Raw genomic sequence first — 24,847 nt, 5'->3', positions numbered from 1 at the left:
AGACCGTCACGGAGAAAATCTATGTATCGCTAGGAGCCGAAGAGGACTTGATGGCACCTATCAATCAAGAGCAAGGAGCTGCTTTCCTCCGCGCGGGGCGGGAATTCCTTAGGACTCGACCCTGGGGTGTGTGGGAAGACCCCTCCTCCATTTGTCGGGAGGGGTATTATGTTGGGCCTATGCTCGCATGGTTCGTATTGAGGAAGCCCAGAACGGCAAAAGAAGAGCAGGGTGGACGTGGGCAAGTTGAGTGGTTTTCCATATGGAAGTGTTTTTAAATGTCCTTGTCTGGAGAAAATCGTTGGAGTAGGTAAAAACAGAAGAGATCAAACGCCACAATATAACCAAGCTTTCTCTAGATTGCGATGTGTTGTTGTTTTTTAATCACCAAGCACGATTTCTGACATGTGACTCTTGTGGATGTACATAGTTTTCATTGCTTTTTATGCTAGCCAAGGAGCGGCAGCTTCAAAGGAGATGACGTGCAGTCGGGTTGATTGACAAGCATATGCACGCTACCAACTGGGATTATGCTGGAGTTGGGTTTGGCGCACTCCTGGTTCTGTGAAATGGGTACCTGATGCCCCCTTCTACGTGGGGAAAGACTTTCCATGCTCAGATTTCTTCTACAGCTGGAATAGGCAGCATTTACATGGTCGAGGAGAGCCACACTTAGCAAGGGCTGCTGTGGGTGATCACTGATACACAGTGTGGCTGTATCAAACTGGGTAGGGATTTTCTTTTCTTGAAACGGGGGCGGGGGGGGGGGGAAGGATTCCCTTTTTGAACGCAGATTAGAACTAGAGGAACATGGCAACGATGTTTGTGCATCCACCTCCTCCCCCAATGTGTGGGAAGCCTGCCATCAATTATGGGTCACATGTGAATTCAGGAACTCCAGGGCTACAAGCGTGATATTTGGGGTGCAAAGCATTTAGCCGGAGCTCTCCTCCGCTAAGGCTTAATGAAGAAGTGTGTGAAGAAGTCCTGCAATAAAGCCTGTCCAGCTATCCATGGAGAAAGCTCTACCTATTGGTCAGCAAGACAAGGATGGACAGGATTGTCGCCTTATGTGGGCAAATGGGCAGTTTAAATAAGCAGCCAATAAACTACAAAAAAAAAATTGCAGCATTTTGGGTGAACTTTCCTGAATCTGAATTAATGCCAGCTGTACTAACATATTAGAACAGAACATACAGAAATGCATTTTTTCCCTTTTAAAATGTGGCTAGTGATAACATGGTGGTGGGGGATACTATTGTTACAGCACCCACTGTAGTATTTATATAGGTTATTCATACAGCAGCAACTAACAGACAAATGCTCTTTGATCTATCATACAAGGCAGAAGCTGGCACTTGAACAAGTGGTTTGCAAGTGAACAACCACTTGGCTCGTAGCTTTCTCTATTGGCTCATGGTTTGCTTTATCATGCAAGGCACCCTGAGGTTCTGCAAATAGGGGGACTATAATTCACACAGCATACTCTGCCTAGGTACTGAATTAACGCATTTTTCTTGGGTTCGCACAATACCTTGGGCAATATATTAACGCCCTGGACTCGATTTGGATAATATTCCAACAACAATAAAAAAAAACAACAGTATTGATATTTGCCAGGCTTTCTGTACTTATCAGGCCAATGGAATGACTAAACTTTTAAGGGACCTGACTGAATGTGTTGTGTGAACGCTGCCTGTACAGCGTGTATGACTAATGTCTATGTAGAAGGGGGGGGGAGGGTTTGTGAATGGAATGTGTGCGCGCGCTGTTTAGGTGTGTGTGCTCAAATGACAAATTGTGTGTATCTGAATGGAGTGTGTGCATAAGAGTGGCTCTGGGTGTGCATGCGGCCCCACCCACTGCTGGCACGAACCAGTCTTCCAAGTCAGTTTGGCACCCAGACAGAAATACGCTGAATATTCCACAGGCGCACTTGTATTGTCTTGACACTCCCTTGACCATTAGGTTAGCTGTGCGTTAGGTAAAGGGGTGGGGGGGGCGGGGGAGAGAATAGAATCGGGGATATTAGAGTTCAACATGCTGAACTTCAGCTCCTTGCAGTCCCAGCCAGAATGGCCAGTTTGAAGGCAGGAGAATTGTAGTTCTGCCACATTTTGGAGGCACCAAATTGCATCTGCTATTAATCACTGCATTTTAAATAGCTTGAACCGGGTGAGGATGTTGAAATTGTCCCAAAGAGTTTCCGTTGGAAACTCTCCTTTGCTCTGATGAAAACGCCTATGACTTTTTGGGGATTACTACCCAGATGATTTTTGGGAGGGCGCGCGCAGGCTTCGCATCCCATCTGCCAGTCTTAAGGCAAATAGCTAATGTAAGAGCGCCTACATCCAAGGCTTCAAGAGGACGGAGGGAATGGAGGTTAAAGATAAGCAGTGCGTCAAGGAAGGCTTAAAATGGAGCCCCTGCTTCCAGAAAGAAAGAAAAATTGGAGGCCTTTAGTGAACAGAGATGAAACCCGATTAAAAGACGGAAGGGAGGGGAAGGGGAAAGGGGGCAAACAATTCTAGCCTCTGCACGAGGAATGATCCCACGCCCCGGTGCTGCAAGGAAGCGGCTCCAGAAGCTGCCCCGCTGATGGAAACCGCCAGCGAGCAGGAAGGATCCAACAAACCCGGTTGGGAATCGAGGTGGGGGTTGGCGACGTAGAGGCGAGTCGTTTATGCCGGCGAAGTCAAGTTTTTGGTGATCTGGTCCGGGGCGGGTGGGAACTCAACTTCTGCCTTTTCTCCAGGCGGGCCCCCTCCTTGGAGAGAATCCGCGCTGGTCCTCCTTGCCCGGGCCGGCGGGAGATGGCGATCACGGTGCGCTCGGATCGGAATGCGCCGCTTGGCCCTCGCTCAGCCCCCTCCCCTCCCACTCCCTGCCTTTCGCCCTCCCCTCCCCGCGCTCCGCTTTGCCTGTCAAGGGGAAGCAGCCTCGCCGGCCGTCCCTCCCTCCCTCCCTCCCTGGCTCTTCTCCTCCTCCGCTTGGGACGGGGCTTGCGAGCAACCGCTCGTCCAGCCCAGCGAAGCCGGCTTTGCCCTGCGTGCGCTCTCCCTCTCTCTCTCTGCGCCTTCCGGGGCGCCCCGTGTGCGCCGCGCTGGAGAAGGGGTCGGCGGCCCCAACGGCCGGGATCATCCGGGCGCTTCTCGGAGTTGTTTCTTCGCCGCCAGGATGTGGTCCCAGCTGGGGCTTTTCTTCATCTTGCTCTGCCCAGCCAACATCATCGGACTCTGGTGGTGAGTAGTTGGGAAGCCGGAGGAGAGTTGCCGGGAAACGACTCAACGGAGCTCCCCAATCTCTCTCTGGAAGCTCCAGGCGCGGAGATCGGGGAAACCCCCCGGACTCAGGGGCGTTTGGAAGACCCCCGGGAGCCCCTTAGGCGGGGGAGGGTGCGCGCGTGCGGGGGCCAAGGAGAGCTTCCTAGAGAGCTGGAAGGTCTGGAGGCGAGAAGGGGGTTTGGGAAAACTCGGGGGAACCAGAAGCGTTTTCCAACTTAGCCCACCTCCTCTCCAGCCAGCCTCAAGCGCGCCTGGCCGGCCTGAAATGAAAAACCGATGGGAGCAGCTTCAAAGGGGGACGCTTGCACACTCGGAAGGGCTTATGCTGCAGCGTCAGCCTCCCTTGCACTCTGGGGCTCTCTAAGCGTTAGGACAGCTGGACGGTTGGGAGGAGAGAGACCCTCTAAGACTGTAAGAGAGCGCCCGTGCCCCGTGCATGAACGCCTGTCGCAAGCTAAACTCCCCCCTCCCCACGTGCCCTAAAACCCCCGCGGGTGGCTCCTGAAAGGACCGCCGAGGTGTTCTTTCATCACCCCGGGATGCATCTCCCTTCTGTCGCTCAGCTTCCGGGAAAAAGCCCTCCGGGTTCAAATTCTCTCTCTCTCTCTCACACACACACAGAGCCCTCCATCTCCCGCAGCTTGGCTCCCCTCTCTCCGCCCCGTCCCAGGCCCTCGAGGATCTTAAGGTAAACGCCAGACGCTCCTGTTCGGATGGGAGCCGACGCCGGGCGAGCGTTTTGAGTTGTCCTCGGGCTACATTCCTACAGAAGGCAAGAGAAGGAGGGGGACTCGACTGAACCCTTGTCGAAAAGCTCCCAAGCTCTGGAGAAACAGGCGCTCTTTACTAAGAAGCTAACTTTTTAGTTTTTTTAAAAAAAAGTCCGGGTTCTAAGGAAAACGCAAGGGGGTTCCATTAGCACCCTGTCTGTGCCCCACTTGTGATGGGGCCTTCATCAAAGAATCTCCGGGTTGAGGGGAGATGACAAATCCAAGACAGCAGAGAAAGAGGGGCGGGTGCGGGTTCATGCCAAGAAAGGGCTGTAGCTGAGAGACCCAGCCTTTGGAAGCCTAGATATCTGTCCAAACATGACTTATTCAAATCTATTAAGAATTTCACCTAACCTGTCCTGATTCCCCTTTTAAGTGCTTTCCACCCTAACTTCCTTCCATGCGACCTAGAACGTAATCCATTAGTTAAGGTGATTCGTTTCAACATTGTCGCACACACTTGCCCGACACCTAGAATCAAGTGTGGGTTAATCCTTTCATGGCCTTCTTCCCTGCTGGTCCTGACTAGCAGACCAAGGTCATCTCAACCACCTGTTGATTGTTCCAGATAGCTTTAGGAAGAAAAAAAAAGCTCATATCCTTAAGACAAGGTTACGATTGCGCAGAAGGACAAGTGGACCTTTAACTCCCTTGAAAAAGTTCAAAGTAGGAATGGAACTTATACAATTTTATCAATTGATCATCCCATACAAAATCACTGTCAGGATGATCTGGAATTCGGGGCAGAGTTTACACTAGCTGGTATGGATAGAGATCATTTTTCCTGAAGAGGGGGGAAAAAAAGCCCTGTGGTATTTTGGTATTTGTCAATATATTTTATTTATTTCAATGTGGATGCTGCCAGATCCAACCAATTCAGTTTGGCGCACATGGATCAATCAATAACTATGCTGATATTGAACGGATTTATCCATCTGCTTTGCCCCAGACTGGGCTGATTCAGACATGCATGGCCATGATTAACCCACGTACAGTGACTGATAGCTGAAGAATGAACCAACTCCATTTACTAAAGCCATAGCTTTGTGAAACTCTGCTTGCTAATGGCTAATCTCTGAGGGTGATCTTGACATCAAGGGCTGACTTCCCATGGAGTGGTGTCTAGCCAGAACTGCATTTTCTTTGCTGTGCATAATGGAAGTCAATAAATCAACCTGATTCACACCTTATGCTGTCACAGTTTTTCTACACTGTGGTTTGGTTTGTGGTGTAAACCCAGCCTGTACTGGGTATAAACTATGATTTGAGTATAACATGTTTGGTGAGCATAATGATGAAGCAAATAATAACTTAGCAAAATATGTGACTCCTTCCATATCCAATGAAAAACACCCACAAACTTTTTTTTTGAGAAATGAGAAACAATCTTGCTTAGATGTATATAGATGTAAAAATCTGAATTTTGTGCAACAATACTCTGCCAGGGAAACCCAGATGTGTAATGACCAAATTGTTTCAATGTGTAATCTTTGACTTTGAAATACTGACATTCACCACAGAAATGCCAAGGGCACTGTCACCCCCAGGATCTGAGCCAGGTCTTCCTGGATGAATCTCAGCACTGGTCCTGCCAGTTCAGGCACAGATTTTGTTTGAGTTTAGTATGCCAAGAACCTTCTTAGACAGCTGAATGGAGGAAAGAGGATGGGACCACTGACTTTCTAGAGCAGGGGTGTCAAACTCAAGGCCCACAGGCTGGATCTGGCCTGTGGGGGCTTAGATTTGGCCCACGGGGCTGGCCTGGAAACAGGAAAGGACTGGCCTGCAGTGCCTCTGCCAGTGAAAATGGAGCTTGGGGGAGCTGTGTGCGGCTCCCACGGGCTCCATTTTCGCTGGCAGAGGGCTAGCAAAACAAACTAAAAGCAAAACAAAAGGAGAAATGTTTCCCCTTTTGCATTTGAGCAATGCAAGAAGGGACAGGAAAGGAGAAAGGGAAAGAGAGAAAAACAAAGAAAAAGAAGGGAAGATGGGAAGAGAGCAAGGAAGGAAAAAAGGAAAGAGGGGAAGGAAAAAGAAAGGAGAAGGAAGAGGGGAGGAAGGAAGGAAAGAAGGAAGATAGATTATGAGAGGGAGGGAGGGTCTCAGGGAAGTCCTGCCTGAGAGTTTGGCCACCACAGGTGCCCCCCAAACACAAGTGATGTCGAGCTGGCCATGCCCATCTCTGGCCATGCCCCCCCCAGCCCTCCGAGGTCAAACACAATCCTGATGCGACTCTCAATGAAATTGAGTTTGACACCCCTGTTCTAGAGCAGAGGCCCCCAAACTTGGCAACTTTAAGACTTGTGGACTACAACTCCCAGAAGCTAATGCTGGCTGGAGAATTCTGAGAGTTGAGGTCCACAAGACTTAAAGTTGCCAAGTTTGGGGACCCCCGTTCTAGACGATGAGTTGGGGTACATGAGTTGGGGTACAATAACTTACTTGGGCAAGTAATCTTATCAATCTCTAAGGGACTGGTTTTCATGCAATATGAAACTAATAATGCTAGTAATGGGGCCATCTGCCAGTTACAACTTCTACAGTGATGTGACCCTGTGCTACTCCAGCCTGCTTATCTACTTTCCTTCTCCAAGGGTGTTAACCATGCAAGGCGGGCGGGGCGGCGGGGGCAAGGGGAGAAGGATTCAGCAGCATCTATGCACACAGCCCTCTTCCCTCTGGGACATGAACAGGTTGGAGTTAAGGAAAAAGGATTGAAAAATAGACAAGGAAGAAGGAGGAAGCTCTACTAAGGGCATTTGCCAAGCATGTAGGTTATTCAACTCTCCCATCCTTTGAAAAGCTTTTTGCCTGAGATGCTTTGCTCCCACTTTCACTCCTCTCAAGAGCATCTCAAGCCAACTACCATTCCCCCAAGTGTCAAAGTATTTCTGTGACAATGGATCATGGCTTCCATTGCTGCTTTCCATTCCTCCTCCAAATACTTGGCTGTGAATCGAAGGGCCAGCAGCTCTCACGGATTGATAACTGGTTAAAGAGTAAGAATAACAGGTGATTTTCACCTGGATTTAATCAATGGGATCCCACAGGGATCAGGGCTAGGAATGGTGACTGGTGTATGAATAAAAATTACCCCTGGGTAGTAAATTGGCTGTATTTGCTGATGTCAAACTGTTGAGGGTGGAAATATCCAAAGGACTGTGAATGCTTCAAAGGGATGTCTTTCTACTTGGGTGAAAGAATTTGGCAATGGCAAATATAGTCAGTACAGATAATATGATGCACATTGGCATAGAAAACCCCAATGTTACTTTATTGAGATCTGGCCTGACATTTGCTCACCAGGAAAGTGAATGCACATCTAGGCAAATTCTGTGCTTGGTATCATAAAGGAAGGAAGAAATAGAATTGCCAATATTGTCCTATATCAGTCAGTGGTGAGATCACTTGGACAGAGGTGATATTTCTGATCCCTGCATCTTAAGAAAGTGATTATAGAGTAAGATGTTGGAATTTGCAATTGTAGTTTGGTGTCCCTTACACAGGATTGTCCAATGCCTTATTGTCAACTCTTCTATTCTTGCAATTCTTGCATTCTTGAAAAAAATGAGGAAATGAACTTTTGTATGCCAACTTTTCAGCACTCTTTAGAAGAAATCCCTCATCTAACCAGTAAGATGGTTGGTCTGACTTTTGCTTATCCAGTTGTTTCATTCTACAAGTATATTATTGACATCTCTCGCTTAAAACTTTTATTTCACCCAGGGTTTTGTGCTACATCATCACTCAGCCTCCCAGAAATGCGATTGCATTTCCTTCTGTCTCTGTTCTCCCAGATAGTTCCTAATTAAAGCAGTAGCCTCAAAAGTGACAACTGCGATATAATCCTCTTTTTTTCCCCCCAATTTGGTATTGAAAATGTTAGATTTTATTGCCCCTAATTGCCTGTCCCATCGCAAGACATTCAGCGGTTCCAGGGTCAAAATGACTCTTCCCAGCTGTATTTAAAATGTTCCTTCGATGAATCAAAGCAGAGAAAAATGGGCAGATGCTTTGAATTATATTTAAAAATCCAGTGGCCTCCCCAGAAACTGATTTAGCATCACTGATGCTCAGTGAATGAGAACCGATTGGATGAATAAAGCTTGATGGTTTGACTCTTGGATCTGTGCGTTCCCCTCCTCTTTTATTTCTAGTATTGTAGTTCTCTGACCTTTCATGTCAGCTGTCACAATTCCCATCTTCCAGCTTTAAAGAAGCACATTTGGCCCCACCCTCCTTGTGGAATCCTCACTTTCAACAGATTCCAGATAATGCTCTTGGACAGTTTTTTCGGGGACATTTCCATGAGGTTCTGTTACAAAACATACCATTAAAGTCATTTGTTCTGTACCATTAATGTCCGATGTGTCATCCAGAATAACAGAGAATAATAGAATAATATCTTGGTTACTTTCGGACTGCCATAATTTTGTTTCACTTTTCTTGCCAGTAACTCTGTGAGCTCATTTTGAATTGCTTTTCCAAGATTAGTGGTGTGTTTTCAATGCTCCTAAGTGCAGCATCAAATGCAGCCATCTGTTTCACAGTTTTTTAAAGAAGTTTCCACAGTTTAACACATACAGAAGGATGGAAGTGCCATACAGGGAAAGATGTCATGTTGAACATCTTTGCTACCCAACAATATGTTTTGGGGAACATATTGTCAATAAAGACTTGGGTCAATCTCCGAGGGCCTTTATCCTTAGTCTCATTTGAGGCCTTTTGCACATATAGACTGTTTCCTGGTGATTTGCTACCTTCTTCATGGTCTACCAGATTTCTAGCGAGATCTTTTCAGCCTTCTGTTCAGTAGGACCCACTGTCTCTGGAAAATTAGTCTAAGAAGAGTTTGCAGAAACCTGGGTTTTTGAGTACACAACTCACGGCCTCTCTGCTGTGTCACCAGTAAAGACTTCATGCCAGAAATGTTTTGGATGGAAATGTTCCTTTTCACTACCTTTGGAAACACAATATTTTTTTCCCTTTCTGTGAAGTACACGGAAGACCCTCAGGCTGCTGAAGTGAGTCCACAGTCCTGGATCATGTAGACTTAAGAACAGAAGTTGTTTCTTTCCTCTCAACCACACACTCCTCTGATTTAGACTTTTCTTCAGGAATGTGTGTGGCTAGATCCCTTGCAGGTGGAAATATGGATACTGCCTGCATGCAAATTGCCTGGAAGATAAGACACCTTGTCACAACCTACATCTCCATTACAGCCAGGAGCTCATTGTGAAGATCTGTGTTTCATGCATCATAAGAGGAGATCTCCTCCTCCTCCTCCATATTGTCTTCTTTCACTCTTTCTGTTCTGGGCCAGTTAATTAAGTGGATCTCAATACTCAGTTGAAGGGGACCAATAAGTAAGTTAATACAGGTAGTCCTCAACGGTTCATTTACTTGTGATTGTAGGACTGTAACTTTGTCGCTTGTATCCTTATAATTTATATTGACTGTTTCCTAGTATGATTTGATTGTTGATTGTACCCGATGACTATCATCAAGTGTTGGACATTATGATTCTTGATTCTTAACGCATGTACCTTTTCTTTATGTACTCTGAGAGTATTTACACCAAGACAAATTCCTTGTGTGTCCAATCACACTTGGCCAATAAAGTATTCTATTCTATTCGATTCGATTCTATTCTATTCTATTCTATTCTATTCTATTCTATTCTAATGGAGCCTCAGCGGCACAGTGGTTAGAGTGCAGTATTGCAAGCTACTCCTACTGCAATTTGGCAGTTGGAATCCCACCAGGCTCAAGGTTGACTCAGCCTTCCATCCTACTGAGGTGGGTAAAATGAGGACCCAGATTGTTGGGGGCAATAGGCTGACTCTGTAAACAGCTTAGAGAGGGCTGTAAAGCACTGTGAAGCGGTATATAAGTCTAAGTGCTATTGCTAATGACCATTCAAAGTTACAATGGCCCTGAAAAAAGTGACCCATGACTGTGTTTCACCCAACCGTTGCAGCATCCCCATGGTCACAATTCAGATAGTTGGAAACCGACTCATATTTATGACAGTTGTATGACAGTTGCCATGTCCTGGGGTCATGTGATCACCACTGGTGACCTTGACAAGCGAAGTCCCGGGGAAGCCGTATTCACTAAAACAGCTGGGCAACTAACACAACAACTGCAGTAATTCACTCAACATCAGTGGCAAGAAAAGTTGTAAAATGGGGCACAACTCAAGAAATGTTTCGCTTAGCAACACAAAGTTTGGACTCAGTTGTGGTCATCAATCGAGGACTACCTGTAACAAGACTGGAGTGAAGAGAAGAGATTAGCATGTAAGGGTCAGCTGGGGTCCTTCTAATGTTTCCTCCTCTTCTGCCTCCAAGAAGTTGAATTTTCTTCTCCAATGGATTTAGGAAAGTGGTAGGACGCCTCCTGTGAAACTGCTGTTAATTAGTCCGGGCTCCTATGGGTGCTAGAGAGAGATACAGAAGAGCCTCACCCTTTCCCCCTTTCTCCACGTATGCCATTCTTTATGTCCACCCCCTTTTGCTTCCTTACTGAGTCTCTTATGCCTCCATTCCTCTAGCATACCACTCCTTCAGTTTTGTGTACTGAGAGGGGAGAAAGTCCATACGCTTCAGTGAAATAATTTGGTAGACCCTGGGATCTACTGAGTCCCTAGGCCCTCGTTGGATTCCACCCCACCCCACGTAGTGGCACCTAAGGGGACTCCTTTAGTTCATCTCATAGCAAGCCTGGGATCATCCTGTGTGCATTGGCAGCCTTGGGACTTTGATGCTTAAGTGAGTAATGCAGAAGAGGGCAGATGTTCAGTGTGCATTGGCTGCCCTTTGATTTTCATTTAAAATTAATAAAAAAGGAATAACCCAGCTGCAAAATCATGCAAGAAAAAAAAAAACTTCGCACGAAAGAACTCTTGCTAAACTCAACTCTTTCTCTCAAGTCCTTTGTAGGATAGGAACACTAGATGGATAGAGATGATTTTTTTTTCTCGCACTCTCTCCTTATTTACATCTTGGCACTTTGGTGTTTTACTACTCAGCCTTACTTTGCCCTGCAATTGGACCTCTGCACAACTGACTGCATTGATACTAGGTGGGAATAAAGAGTGGTTAAAACAACACTGCCGGGGAAACCAGTACCCTGACATACTCATGGACTGTTCCTGAAGCTAATACCCAGTTTCTGGTTCTTAAAAGAATCCTCAGAGGTATCAGTTGTTTACAACAAGAAGTCGATAGCATTTTTCCTTAGACGAACTGGCTATGGAGCTCCTCAGGAAAAATGCAATGAGATCTGGATATCTTCTTTCACACATTATGTACTGGCTGAAACAAAATGGCCCATGCTGGATTACTGACCTTTAGTGCAAGGCTGTGCCAGATTGCAGAAGAAAAGTGTTCTATACCAGAAAACTTTCCTCTTGACTCTTAGTTCAGCCAGCCTCATTTCAGGGAGGGGTGGCATTTACCCCATACTTTTCCTTGACAGTTTTAATGTGGGGAGCTCAACATAGGCAGCTAGCTTTTATCAAGAGCATCTGTAGAGAGGGCAAGAGAACAAGACTTGTTGCACATGTCATGACATCATTGCACAAAGGATGTTAATTGTGTAATGCATTGTTTGTGCAATGACTTCTTAAAGTGCATGACATCATTGTGCCTTGCGCCAAATGCCTGTGCCTTATAGAGAATCAAGCTGTTAGTCCATTGTCTAGTTTAAGATTGTCTCTATTAGTTGAACTACAACATGCTTACATGCCAAGCCACGATATCGTTTGTTTAATTTTGATTTAGTGCAAAGCGTGAACTTCAGCCATTTTATTTTACGGCTAGCTATGAATCAGGATTCTGTGGTCTATTCAGCAAGTCACAATTAAAGCAAACTCTCACTCGGCACAAGAATAGACAACTTGTGCGGTTGGGGAGGAATATTGATTGATTGATGATTGAGGAATCAAAAAATGACAGAGAGCCTGTATGATGCAATTTCTGGAGAGGTAGAAAATCTTGACTTGCTTTTTGTGGAGTCTAGGGCTGCAGTGGAATGTAAATGCAAAATTAGGGCAAAAAGAGGGCAAAGAATCATATTTACAATGGTGTATTTGATGCTAAATTTTGACAGTTCAATTTGGCAGGATTTTGGGAAATGCAAAATGGGTACTGGGGTGCCATATTGCCTGAACCTAGATAGGAAAAGGTGGAATTTGCCTTTGTTTGTGGGACAGTCATGTGTGTAACATGGGCAGTCCAATGATGTTCCACCTGACAGGGAAATGAATATTGCATGAAACTAGGAGGGAAACTATAGAGAGGTAGGCAGCACATAGTATAGCATCTGATTTGTACACTTCTGCCTACATTTTTTTTTTACTTTAATAGGGTCAAGAACCCATGCCTCATATTCTAAACATGTTAATTCTGCTCTGATAATCTATGGAGAGTCTCAGTCATCCAAGTCATAACTGTCCCAAAGGTGCTTTTTCAATGGCAACTGGACTTTGTTTTTGCTTTGTGTTTGCTTCAGAAGCTTCTTGGATGAAAAGCAAAATGTCCTCAAGCAAAAACAAAGAAAGCCCACTTGCCTTTTGAAAAAGCACCTTTGGGTCGGCCCTGATTAATTTTCCTGACTCTGTCTTTCTATCCAATAATAAATGTAGAATTCATCTTTCACTGAAGCATGGAGCCCTGGGAGCCATGTTACCTGTAACATACTTGACGGCAGCCATGAAGAAGAATTTGAGGAATGGCAACAATTAATTAAGCTGTACTGTATCAGTTTGACTTTGAAAAGGAGCATGGGTCCCAAAGCTGATTCTCGATAAGTTATTGTCTTTTGTGTTCCAGGAAATGACATGCAAAGGAGCCAGAGATAGCCCAAACAATACTTTCCAGATACGTTGGCTCATAGTCATCACAAACCCCATTGAGCATGACAAAGTGTCACGGAATATGTTTCATTCAACCAGGTCTTATGGGGAAAAAGTGTGAGCTTTCATGCTGTTGCCCAGTCTCTCCACAGAATAGATACACAGAGAAAGAGAGAGACATGCAGACACAAACAGAAAATTGTAAGGCTTAGCAGCAGTTACCAAGCACTCTGGGCATAGGATATGATTGATCTCATCCAGCGGTTTTGACATTATCGCCATCTTGTTCCTTAGGGGACAAGAAAGCCTTAATTGCGTCATCTCAAATGTACTTCTTCCCACCACAAACACGTTGGCAAATGAGACCAGCCTCTTAATCTGAGTAATAGCAGATTTATATCAACACAGATTAATGTCTTAAACACTCAGCATGGGGACCTGTGGGAAATGTATTTTGAGATACAATGGTTGCATGTTCCTGGGAGGCTGTTCTTTGGGATCTGACAAACTCCCCCTCCCTGCTCCCTTACAGCCCTAAAACCATTCTTTGGAACAGAAAAAGCAGCATTTACATATGTAGGCAGGAATCATACATTCTGATGAACCCCCATGGGATTTGGGTCTGGCTTTGCACGATGTGTAAGCTCACTATTGTCTCCCTTGACATTTCCGTAAATGAACTTCTAATGCTTCTACTTTGATTACAGTAAAAGGCTTGGGGTTTTGATAACCACCATCTTGGCTGCTTCTGCCTTGATTGTGGTCCACGTGAAGCTCTCGCAGAGTGTTTGAAAAGGCTGCCTTAGAGAACCTGTTACTGCTGTGGTCCTGAAGTAATGGTGGGATTCAAATTTTTTTACTACTGGTTCTGTGGCTTGGTGGGTGGCATGGCTTGGTGGGTGTGGCATGGCTTGGTGGGTGTGGCTTGGTGGACAGGGGAAGGATACTGTAAAATCTTCAGGCAGAGATGGTATTTGCCAGTTCTCTGAACTAAATTTCCGCTTTCAGTTCTCCAGAACTGGCCAGAATCTGCCAAATACCACCTCTGCTCCTGAAGGTTTTTAAAGTTCCACCATCACTGACTCAGGTACACACCCTTTTACTTTGACCTTATCACCATCCTACACAACGGCCCAGTCTTTAGAAGGTCTTCTGATTCAGTTGGCAGAGTTGTTTTCATCTGAATAACTCTTGCCTATCGCTGGCAACTCTTGAGACACTTGTGCAAAAGTTACTTGAGCAAAACAAGTGCAGGTAACGAGAGTCAGCAAGAGAGTAGCTGTCTAATAATAATAATAATAAAAACAAGGCTGGGCACCTCGAATAGGGCTGAAGAATTGGAAACATAGACTTGAATGGCGAGTCAGAAGGGAATGTTGAAAGGAAAGTTGGAGGGAGTGAGTAGAATGAGCAGAGGGATGTTTCACCAGACTCAGAGAAGGAAAGTGAGTGTTTCCAAGAAAGCATGAAAAATAAATCACAGCCAGACTTTTGACTGCAAGGAAGTTGCGAGTGTGACTGAAATTGTACATCGTACAATTCCCCTGAATCAACCCTAAAAGAGAGTTCACATTTAGCACTGATCCATAGACTGTTCCTTGCAATCTATAATGGCTGGTTTCATAAACATACCAATATGAAATATTATATTATGCACTTCTCCTATAAGCAATTTCACCGTTTTGTCATGAAAGAAGATTGGAATCCAAAAACCAGCATTTAGGTTGGCAAACCTACTATTTTGGATGATAACATGTAGTTTTAAAAACTTCAGCAGGTTCCAAGATTCCCAACACTTGGTGGACCCTGTTTGGACTTAGAAACTAAGCAGGGTTAGGTCTCCCTACTTCTTGGGAGGGAGACTGCTAGGAATCACTAGGACTGTAGGCAAGCTGAAAAAAATACATCCCGGAAGAAGATCAATGGAAAATCACCTCTTTACTGTTCCTAAGAAAACCATATAGATGTATCTACTGTATGTGATCACAAGGAAATGAATCCAACTTGAAAGCGATTTTATCTTAAATACTACAAGTAGTCCTTGAATTACAATTGTAAGTGAGCCTGCAATTATGGTCTTAAGTTGTGAAGGTCATAAAGCATGTCATCACTGACCAGACCCAATTTTATTACCTTTTCTTTCCAGTGGTTGTTAAGTGAACACTATTGTTGTTGTGGGTAGATACACTGCTTACTATGAACTGGTTTTTGTTGGAAACCAGAAATAAATGCCATTTTCAGGCAAGAATTGCATAATTTGTGGTTATGTAATTGTAGGATGCCAAAAAAGCCATATTGTAAGTGCAGGCTAGTTGTTGAGTGACCGAAATGTGGTCATGTGACTGCGGGGATGGGAGGGTGAGGGTGGAGATTGGAACTTCAAAATCGGGTTGTAAGTAACCTTTCGGCGGTCAGTCATAACTTTGAATGATTACTAAATGACTGGCCATAAGTCAAGGACTACCTGTATCCCAGGGTAACTAAGTAATCCTGGCACCGGTGGCAAATAATGTTACAAGTGATTTGTATTCCTGCTAGTAAAAATTCAGTTGGAATTTTTATGCATGTATGCTTGCATGTAAATGTCTATGTATATATAGTATGTATTTTTCTAATTTATGTAGTCATCCATCTCATAAACAAGTGGCTCTGTGTGGTGTACAACAAAACTAAAACAAATATCTAAAACTATTGTCGTTAACAAGTTTTTTTTTTAATTTAATCTTTATTACGCATTTTTCAAACTTTTACACCACATTTCCATTTTTGACAGTGCATCAGAGTCAGCTTCTTTCCTATTTACATAGTAATACTTTCATTTTCATTTTCAATTCCTGGTATATTTCTCTAATATTTGTACATTTATATTTACCTTTTTATAATTCCTTATATAAACACTTCCTGCAACTCTTAAATAATTTTATACATATGCTTTAGTTTTCTACTCTAACCACTCATACCATATGTCCCAAATCTTATAATATTCTGTTTCCTCCTTGTCTTTTAACTCTATTGTTAATCTGTCCATCTTTGCACATTCAAGCACTTTTTTTATCACCATATCTTCTGTAGGGATGTTTGTTTGTTTCCACTGTTGTGCGAAAACAATTCTAGCTGCCGTCAGTATATGGAGTATGATATATTGATTTTTTTTACTTAGATTGTCCTTTATTATACCCAATAAGAATAATTCTGGTTTTCACTCAATTTTTTGCTCATTAGCAAGTATTAAAAGGATGAAAAACAACTATAAAAACAACTGAAACAAGAATAATAGACGGAGATTGATAGCAATGGTGGCATCTCATTTGTTCACCCGTCCCCTGAGAATCTCCAGGCCTATTGGCATAACCAAGCCTTGAAGGACCTTTGGAAGTTTAGAAGCAATGAGACCATCCTCTTGTTGGGTGGGGGAGAACAGTCCACAATGTGGTGGTCACAGCAGAAAAGGCCCACCCGCCCAAGGCCCACCAAATGTAGATCTCTAGATGATGGAACCTATAACTTGCCCATTTGTTTAGATCAGGTGTCTAATGTCCAGCTTAATGAACAAGATCTCACATCTGGTGATCTGAGGGCAATGCCTCTGAAAACTGTAGGAAATTATTGGGTAACTATCCCCACATCCCCACTCCTGCTCTCGCTTCTTGTCTGACGCTACACTTGAAGGCCAGTTGGGCATAGAAAGAGTCATGCCCACCCACTTCTGGGCCCAGCTAACTCCCAATAATATATGCTGGGACAGACCTTTCATCCAGGATCAAATCACAGATGAGGGAGGCCTTATTAAAGACCAACCTAGCATTAAAAAAAAAGCAGCCAAAAGCCAGAGTGTGAGTCTCTAAATTAGAAAACACAGTTACTACAATTTCATGACACTCAAACCTACCAAATGGTTGGAACTGGTCTGAGCAGTAACAATAACCGTATCTATGGAATCTTTCAGGATAGCCACAGTGCTTTACATAATGGCTTGGGTGTCATTCTAAAACCCTGATGAATTAAATCTGTATTATTATCCCTCACATCCCTATTTGAAATGACTAGGCTGACGCTGAGATAATGCGGCTTCACTAAGACCCACAGATGAATTCCTAGCTCAGACCAAATTCAGACCAGCAACTTTGTGAGTTTACATTGCTTACCACTGTATCACACAAACTGTGTAATTCAGTGTTTTCTCCACCTTAGCAACTTGAAGGTGTGTAGACTGGAGATTTTTATGTTTGAAGTCCACACATCTTCAAATTGCCAAGGTGGAGACACACTGGTCTAATTAAATCATACAAATATTAAAAAACCTTAAAGCTTCTTACTCCAGAGCATTGTTTCCTAAACCACTTACTTTCAATATATGGATTATTACAGCCATAATGGCTGGGGATTATGTGACTAATGAGGGATGGGGCAGACATTAGGTTGGTGAAAACTATTCTAGGCCCAAGGGTTGTCAATATTGCTACCTTAAGCTGCTGGACTCCCACCTGTAAACTGGCTGGAAATGAAACAAGCTTAAGAAAACCTTTTTTCAATGTCATTGCTTTGCTTTGCTTTGCTAGTGGCAATGTCCTGATGTTCCACCCAGACCACATTTACTACAACCTCTGGTTGGTGTATCTTGTAGTTCCTTACATCTCCCAGAGATGTTAACAAGAAAGAGAGGGAGCGGGAGGGAGGGAGGGAGAGAGAGAGAGGGGGAGAGAGAGAGAGAGAGGGAGAGAAACTCTTCTATGGTATAATTTTTGTCACTTGGAGAGGAACAGGAAAGTAGCATTGTTAAATTCACCCAGATAAAAATAAACAAAACTCAATAGGCTCAATGATTTTACTGTTGAAGGAAGGAAGGAAGGAAGGGAGGGAGGGAGGGAAGGAAGGAAGGAAGGAAGGAAGGAAGGAAGGAAGGAAGGGAGGGAAGGAAGGAAGGAAGGAAGGAAGGAAAGGAAGGAAGGAAGGAAAGGAAGGAAGGCAGGCTGGAAAGACCATTTTTTTCATGGTTTCTTCCACATACTTCCTGAAAGAAAGAAAAATCCCAAGTCCACCATTTCATTGTGCCATCAGTGAATTTGTAAAGGGGGAAAAAAGGGGCAGAACTTGGGAAGAGAACGTTCCAGCCACACCATACAGGAAGCAGTTGGAATGGAAGTGTTTGCCTACAGTGAAAGGAAGCAACAGGTGAACTTGAGCCCAAACAGGCCAGAGGAGACTTTTGATGTATAGAAAAGATACTCTATAGAGGATGCATTCCTGGTGGGCTGGGGTTAGGTAGAAGATAATATTGTCTACTCTTGCCTGTGAGAAATGGTCAGATGCCCAGACTTGCATCGTGACAAATGGTCATGTGTATCAGCCCCAAAACTCCTTTTCTTTTCTCTTTTCTAGTGGACCCTGTAAATCCTCCAGTTCTGAATCAACACCCCACCCCCACCCCCGCCGCCAATAAACCATGATATTGGTTTGAATTGGGTTGTGTTGGTTTAATCAATGCATCTCTTCTTGTTTCTGCTTTTGGGCATTTATAATTTAAATGCACTGAGCCTTTTGGTTTAGCTGGCCAATTGCTGATTCATGAGCAACTTAAGAAGCAACTCAAGAAGCAAATTAACTGGTTCCTGGCAGCTGTAGCAGATTTTAATCAAGGACTGGGAAACATTTTTGCCCACGGTTTCCACATGAAGCCAAGAAAACTATTAAAACCTAGTATGAGATAGCAACAGCTTCTGAAGCTAGACTTTCATGTTAAATCTCAGAGATGTGGTACTTCTCAATATAGGCTCCATTATTGTGAGGATCTTATTACTAAGAGTGTTGTGGTGTTAATTATAGGGCCTGAGTACCAGGAAGAGGTCAGTGCTCTAACTTTCTCTGTGTGGGTGGGGGGGTGGGGTGGGGGGGGAGAGAAAGAATGAGAATGAGAGCTTCTGGCCTTCAAATCAGCATCCAGAAAGTAGGTAGTCTTCGCCTTAGGACCACAATTGAGTTCAAACTTTATACTGCTAAGTGAGATATTTGTTAAGTGAGTTTTGCCCCCATTTTATGATCTTTCTTGCCAAAGTTGTTTCGTGAATCATTGCAGTTGTTCAGTTAGTAACAAGGTTGTTAAATGAATCTGGCTTCTCCATTGACTTTGCTTGTCAGGAGGTCACAGAACCAGAGGTGGCATTCAGCAGGTTCTGACCAATTCTGGAGAACCGGTAGAGGAAATTTTGAGTAGTTCAGAGAACCAGCAAATCCCACCTCTGACTGGAGATTTTACAGTATCCTTCCCCTGCCACGTCCACCAAGCCACGCCCACAGAACCGGTAGTTAAAAAAAAAAATGAATCCCACCACCATCAAAAAAGCTTTCACATGATCCCAGACACTGCAACGTGCCAGTTGACAAGCGTCTGAATTTTGATCATGTGGATGCTGTAGCAGTCGTAAGTGTGAAAGACGGTGATAAGCCACTTTTTTCCAGTGGCATTGTAACTTTTGAATGGTCACTAAATGAACATGTTGTAAGTATAGACATGTTGTAAGTCGAGGACTGCTGTCTGAAAGCAGAATTTGATCGCCCTGGTGCTGAGCAACAAACATCCAAAGCAGTGAAATACAACTATGTGGCCTTCGTAGGTAAGTTGTCAGAAAGATTGTAAGCAATGTTCTGATCCCACCCTATGAGACCCGATATGCTCAGAAAATGAATTGCCGTGGACACTAGCCAATAATATTCTGTAAGATTGGCACACTCTGGTCCTTTTGATTAAATATTGGGACCTTGGAAGCACTTCCCTATAGTTGTGATTGCTCTCTGGTATGAAGTTCACCCTGGATGCCTCCCTCTGCTATTGTTTAGAAGAGCCTTGAAGACCTGGCTCTTTGCCCAGGACTTTGGTGAGGGACAATCAAGACCATTTGATTCATCCTCACCCCGTCTTGCTTTATTTTACTTGTTTTCGTTTTATTACAGTTGATTCACGTGGTTGCTCAGATGTTTAGACTGGATCTAGCATTTTTATCCACCTATCAAGTCCCTCCCAAGGACCCAAGACAGACAAATGTTGCTTGTTGGTGTTAACGGGATGTAAGCTTAGCTTGGCTGCCTTTTGCAATAGGGCGGTTTTGGTTCTATTAATGCCAAAGGTGTTCAAAAGGTGCTCCAGGTACTTTGGGATAACATCTACTACTAATGATACTATCTTTGCTTTCTTTTGCCACAGTTGTACTTTTGTTTGCAGCTCTTTGTATTTTGTGGTTTTCTCTAGTTGTTTTTTATTCTGTTGTCTGCAGGTACTGCAACATCCACTAGCCAGATCTTTTCGTACTTTTTGTTAATAATTGTTAAGTCTGGGGTGTTGTGCAGCACATGTTGCTTCAATTCTAAAGTCCCAGAACACTTTGGTGTCTTCATTTTTCTATTCCTTTATCTTTTTTGTGATTTCATCAAGTTCTTGCTTGCAGGCAGAGAGTATTCCTTGCAAATATTCCAATGCATCATTGTTGCAACTTCGTTGGTTCTTTGGGGCTCTCTGAGCTTGGTTGTTTTCTTGCAGACGTTTCATTATCCAAACTAAGTAACGTTACCAGTCAACTAGCACTGATGGTGTAACCTAGTTTGGATAATGAAACATCTGCAAGAATACAATCAAGTGTAGAGAGCACCAAGGATCCCTCATTTCAATCCTGAGCTACAAACATTCTCCTTTATTGATGTGGCTTTGTCATTGACAAATTCACAATCAGTCAATTGCAAAAGGCAGCTTTACTTAGAACACCTTACATCCTGCAACAATATCTTAACACCATTAAACAACATCTGCTTATCCCAAGGGCTTGGGAAGAATTTGATAGGTAGCTAAAAATGCCAAATCCAGTCTAAATATCTGACTGACAGTGTGACCAACCACAATCATTCTGGAGCCCAAAATCAATCTAATCCAGTGTTTCTCAAACTTGGCAACTTTGAAAGATGTGGACTCCCAACTCCTAAAATTCCTCAGTATGAAGAAGTTAGGTCTACCCTATCAGGATTATAAAAATCTGGGTGACCACTGGATAGCGGTAGAAAACCTACACTATAATCTAGTGGTCACCTAGATTTTTGCATCTTCAGATTCAAAATCCCAGGTTAAACAAAGCATAATGGTACTTGCCATCTGACATTTTGCCATGCAAAAATACATTATTTCTCAGACATCAAAGGGAGAACTAGTTTTGATTGCTTCGTGTCAAAGATGCAGTAAATCTCTTCACATGGGTCAAGGGGCATCTGAGAATCTTGAGAAGAGCACCAAAGGGATCAAAACTCCTTCAGAAAGCTCTGAGCCCAGCTTGGACCATCTTTATTGTATGTGTGAGGCATTTCAACAGTTGTGGATATTCCACCGTGGGATTGAGGTTTATCAGTAGAACTGTTGGTGTGATTAATTACTCAGTTACGAAAGCAGAGATGAGTCAAGCACATTCATGATGTCCAGGAAACTCTTTACTCCAAGCCCTGGAGACAAAATTCTCTACGGTGGGGATGCTCTTTGAGTATGCAGTTATAATAATCCTTTCTGACCTTAATGCCTCTGCCATCTACAAATATCACAGAGATGTTATGTTCCACCCAGTTCTAAGCGAATCACAGATGCTTTTGTGAATTTATTTGTCATTTCTCCCTTTCAAAATGGGGGAGGAGAAGGGAAACCTGTGGGTAATGCTGGTGGGAGATCTGGGTTTGGTTCTCTGGTTTGCCAGAGACTCTCTGGGGGATCTTGAGAAATACACTTCCTGTTTGCCTCCAGTAGTTGCTCTCTAATTCTCATCACAAAGGCTTGTTTATCTTTCTGTTTACTGTACACAGAGATCCCGAAAGTACTGAAGCCTTTGTTGCGTAAGAGGCTGTTCATTTTTATACATCATAGTGAGCATTACTTGATATATTTATGCTTAGGGATTATATATTTAGGCAACAGCAGCTTGTATATCTACTGCGTTAAGATTCGGGATCTCCTCAAGCAACCAGGTTTTCCTTGCAAGCACATCTGTGGCATTAGTACAAATGCCCAGATGGCCCTAATGTTATTCAGGGGCCAATAGTTACAAAATTTATTGGATGTGATACAAATGTACTTGGTTCCTATCACACTAATCCATGGGTTTATAATCCATCATTGGCTAGGTTTATACCTTAGTCTATAAATTATAGTTTAGACTGGGTGGGTTCCTATATTGTTCTCAGCCACATAATACCACAGGTAATTATTAGGATTAGGGCAAGATCAGTTCTGATGTTTTAGGGCAGGGGTTTCCCAATCTTGGCAAGTTTAAGACGTGTGAACTTCAACTTCCAGAATTTCAGTTGAAGTCCATACCTCTTAAAGTTGCCAAGATTGGGAACCACTATTTTAGGGGCAGAAAGGCAGCTGGCCATATAATAACTTCACAAAGGTGAGGGAATCTTCCGTCCAGGTACTAGTTTACCTGTATCTCAGCTATGACCTTTGATTAGAACTAGAGGCAATAAGAATTGTTACCCCTATGCCATTGGACTAAGCTAACCCTGGGGTGAGGGGAGTTTTGGAGAGGGCTGAAATGGTTGCCCTTGATCCTTGTAGAGCTGACTTTAAAAAGTAGAAGCTTTCTGTCTTCTGTCAACATCTCAGGGAAAAACATTCTGTACAAAGCCTGGTCTATTTAGTTTACAGTGAAGTTTGGCTTCAGTTGGTCTTTGGAGAGAGTAATGGATATTGAATTAACCTGACAGCTTTGTCCTGGCAATTTAAAGCAGCCTTGTAAACAAGCCCACAAAAGTTACTAGCCTGGGAAAAAAAAAAGACCAGTTTTCTGGAGACAGGCAAAGGTGGGATGGGGAACATTATGCTTTCTTCAGAAATTTCTGTAGCTAAGCCGTAGGAGGACAGTCCCATTCAGTTTCCAGGCTGGATGAAGACAAATGTTAGATTCTTCCAATGCTGAACCACCAGCTGATTTGGTCACTTATTCTCCATGTTCTTGCTTTCATGGTCACTTTCGGCTTTAAAACAAAGCCAAACCACACCACCCAGGGCATGATGATGGTAACAAGAAAATCTGAGGAAAACCTGTTTCTCAATCAGACTCAATATTTTGGAAGGGCCTCTTCATCTTACTTAGTTTCATGTAACAATAGTTGAAGGGATTCCATTCTTGTTTTCTTGGCAATATTTACAGGATACACAGAACCACAAAATGTCCACACTTTAGCTGAGTGCATTGTGATCATCCAGCCAAGTTGGAGAATTGGTGGTTCAATGAGTCATGCAAATCCAGAAAAGGGGATTAAGTTGACCACAAGTAAATTGTTGCAGAAAAAACAGCCCGCTGAGTGGACAAACTATTTTCTGGCAGGGATTTTGCTCTCCATTTCCACTTTAAAGTAGCTACTTCTGCAAGTGAGGGGTTCTTGCATCTTCTAAAATTGCAAACATTCGGTCTTTGCCTACCAACCTGGGATGTAAAATTAATAAGAAAAATGATAAACTAACAATTCCCAGATTCATTTAAATTTTTGACTCTATACCACATTCCACCTTACCGACAGGTATGAATGTAATATTAATTTGGGCAACCATCCAGAAAACTTTTTATAATATTAGAAAAACCTACTTTACACAGAAAAATAAAAAAATTAAAAGTCAAACAGTGATTGTCTACTAGTGCTACTGAAGTATTTTCTGCTGTAATTCCTAAAAGGATTCTACATGTTTCTATTTTTAATTTGGCAATTTCAGTCAGTGTTTACCCTCTGGTGCCTCCAGATAGACTAGATAAAGTCACCATCAATGCTGTTTGGAAATAATGGGTATTGTAGTTCAGCATGTCTGGAAATGACAACTTTGGGAAGGCTAGCTTAAATGATTGACAATGAAATTTAAAATATTGCATAAATACAATACAAACTGAATATACAATCTGAGCCAGCATTTCAAAATGATGCCAACATCTGGGTACCATACCCAGATGTTGTCAGCATTTTGATTTTGTTCCCATAAGCTAATGATCCGGAAGAATGAATCAAATACTTTAAATAATTGTTAATAAAGTCATACTGCCTTAAGTATACCTATTAATAGTTGCTCACTAGTAGTGGGAAGATATTTGCTGTCATTGCCCCAAATGGATTTAAAGGATATTCAAAACAAAACCACAAAATATTTTCTGCTCCTTGAGAAATACAAATGGCACTGTAAACCCTTGTCAGGTAGTGAATCTGAGGAGATTTAGACCTTCTGAGGCACATTAGACTTAAAACCTGCTCCCAATACAAAGTGGCAGGTAAGCAAGTATTTAGAGCTTACTTGAACCACATGTAACAAGAAAATATAGGTGAATGTTAAGACTTTTAAGAAAAATCATTAAATAAATTATAGGCCTCAGAGGAATTTTTTTTTGCCTTGAGCATATGTAAAATAAAATCACTACAGTAATAGCACTCTAAATACATGTAATCTTAGACTTACAACCATGCATTTAATGACAGTTGAAGATACAACAGTGCTGAAAAAAATAATTTATGACCGGTCCTTGCACTTACAACCATTGCGGTATCCTCGTGGTCATGTGATTAAAATTTGGATGATTGGCATCTGGCATGTATTTATGGAAGTTGCGGCATCCTGTTGTCACATGATCACGATTTGTAACCTTTGCAGCTGACCTCCTGTGATCAGTGAGAGAAGCTGAATTGGCTTAATTACTGTGCAATTTATTTAGTGGTTCTCTTAACCATGACCAAAAATATATATGTAGTAAAAGCAGGCAGAATTCACTTGAGAACTGCCTTGCTTAGTGATGGAAATGCTAGTCCCAATTGTAAGGTGAGGACTACTTGTCCTTATTGCATCTAGAAATATGGCTAGATCACATTCTGTGCTAAACGTTTTCATCTTACCACCTGGGATGCATTTATCTTCATTTCTGCTCCACAGC

The 24,847-nt window shown here is 43.1% G+C and overlaps 1 protein-coding gene across 2 annotated transcripts in view; it reads left to right on the top strand.

Annotated features, from left to right (window-relative positions):
* Window positions 1-2,553: 2,553 nt before the first annotated feature.
* The window catches only part of WNT6 (Wnt family member 6), a 48,493-nt gene continuing 26,199 nt past the window's right edge, over window positions 2,554-24,847 (top strand). Inside the window, exon 1 of one of the 2 annotated variants that reach the window (XM_087920578.1) lies at window positions 2,554-2,651. In XM_087920578.1, the coding sequence (XP_087776704.1) occupies window positions 2,599-2,651 (53 nt within the window). In that variant the 5' untranslated portion in view covers window positions 2,554-2,598. The other variant, XM_026707959.2, reaches the window with a different exon arrangement.

This window comes from Pseudonaja textilis, chromosome 1 (genome assembly GCF_049901715.1).
Source record: "Pseudonaja textilis isolate UNSWEBS1 chromosome 1, rPseTex1.2, whole genome shotgun sequence".
NCBI classification, from domain to species: Eukaryota; Metazoa; Chordata; class Lepidosauria; order Squamata; family Elapidae; genus Pseudonaja; species Pseudonaja textilis.
The sequence above is the reverse complement of the archived record's forward strand: the minus strand, read 5'-3'. Positions and strand labels throughout refer to the sequence as shown.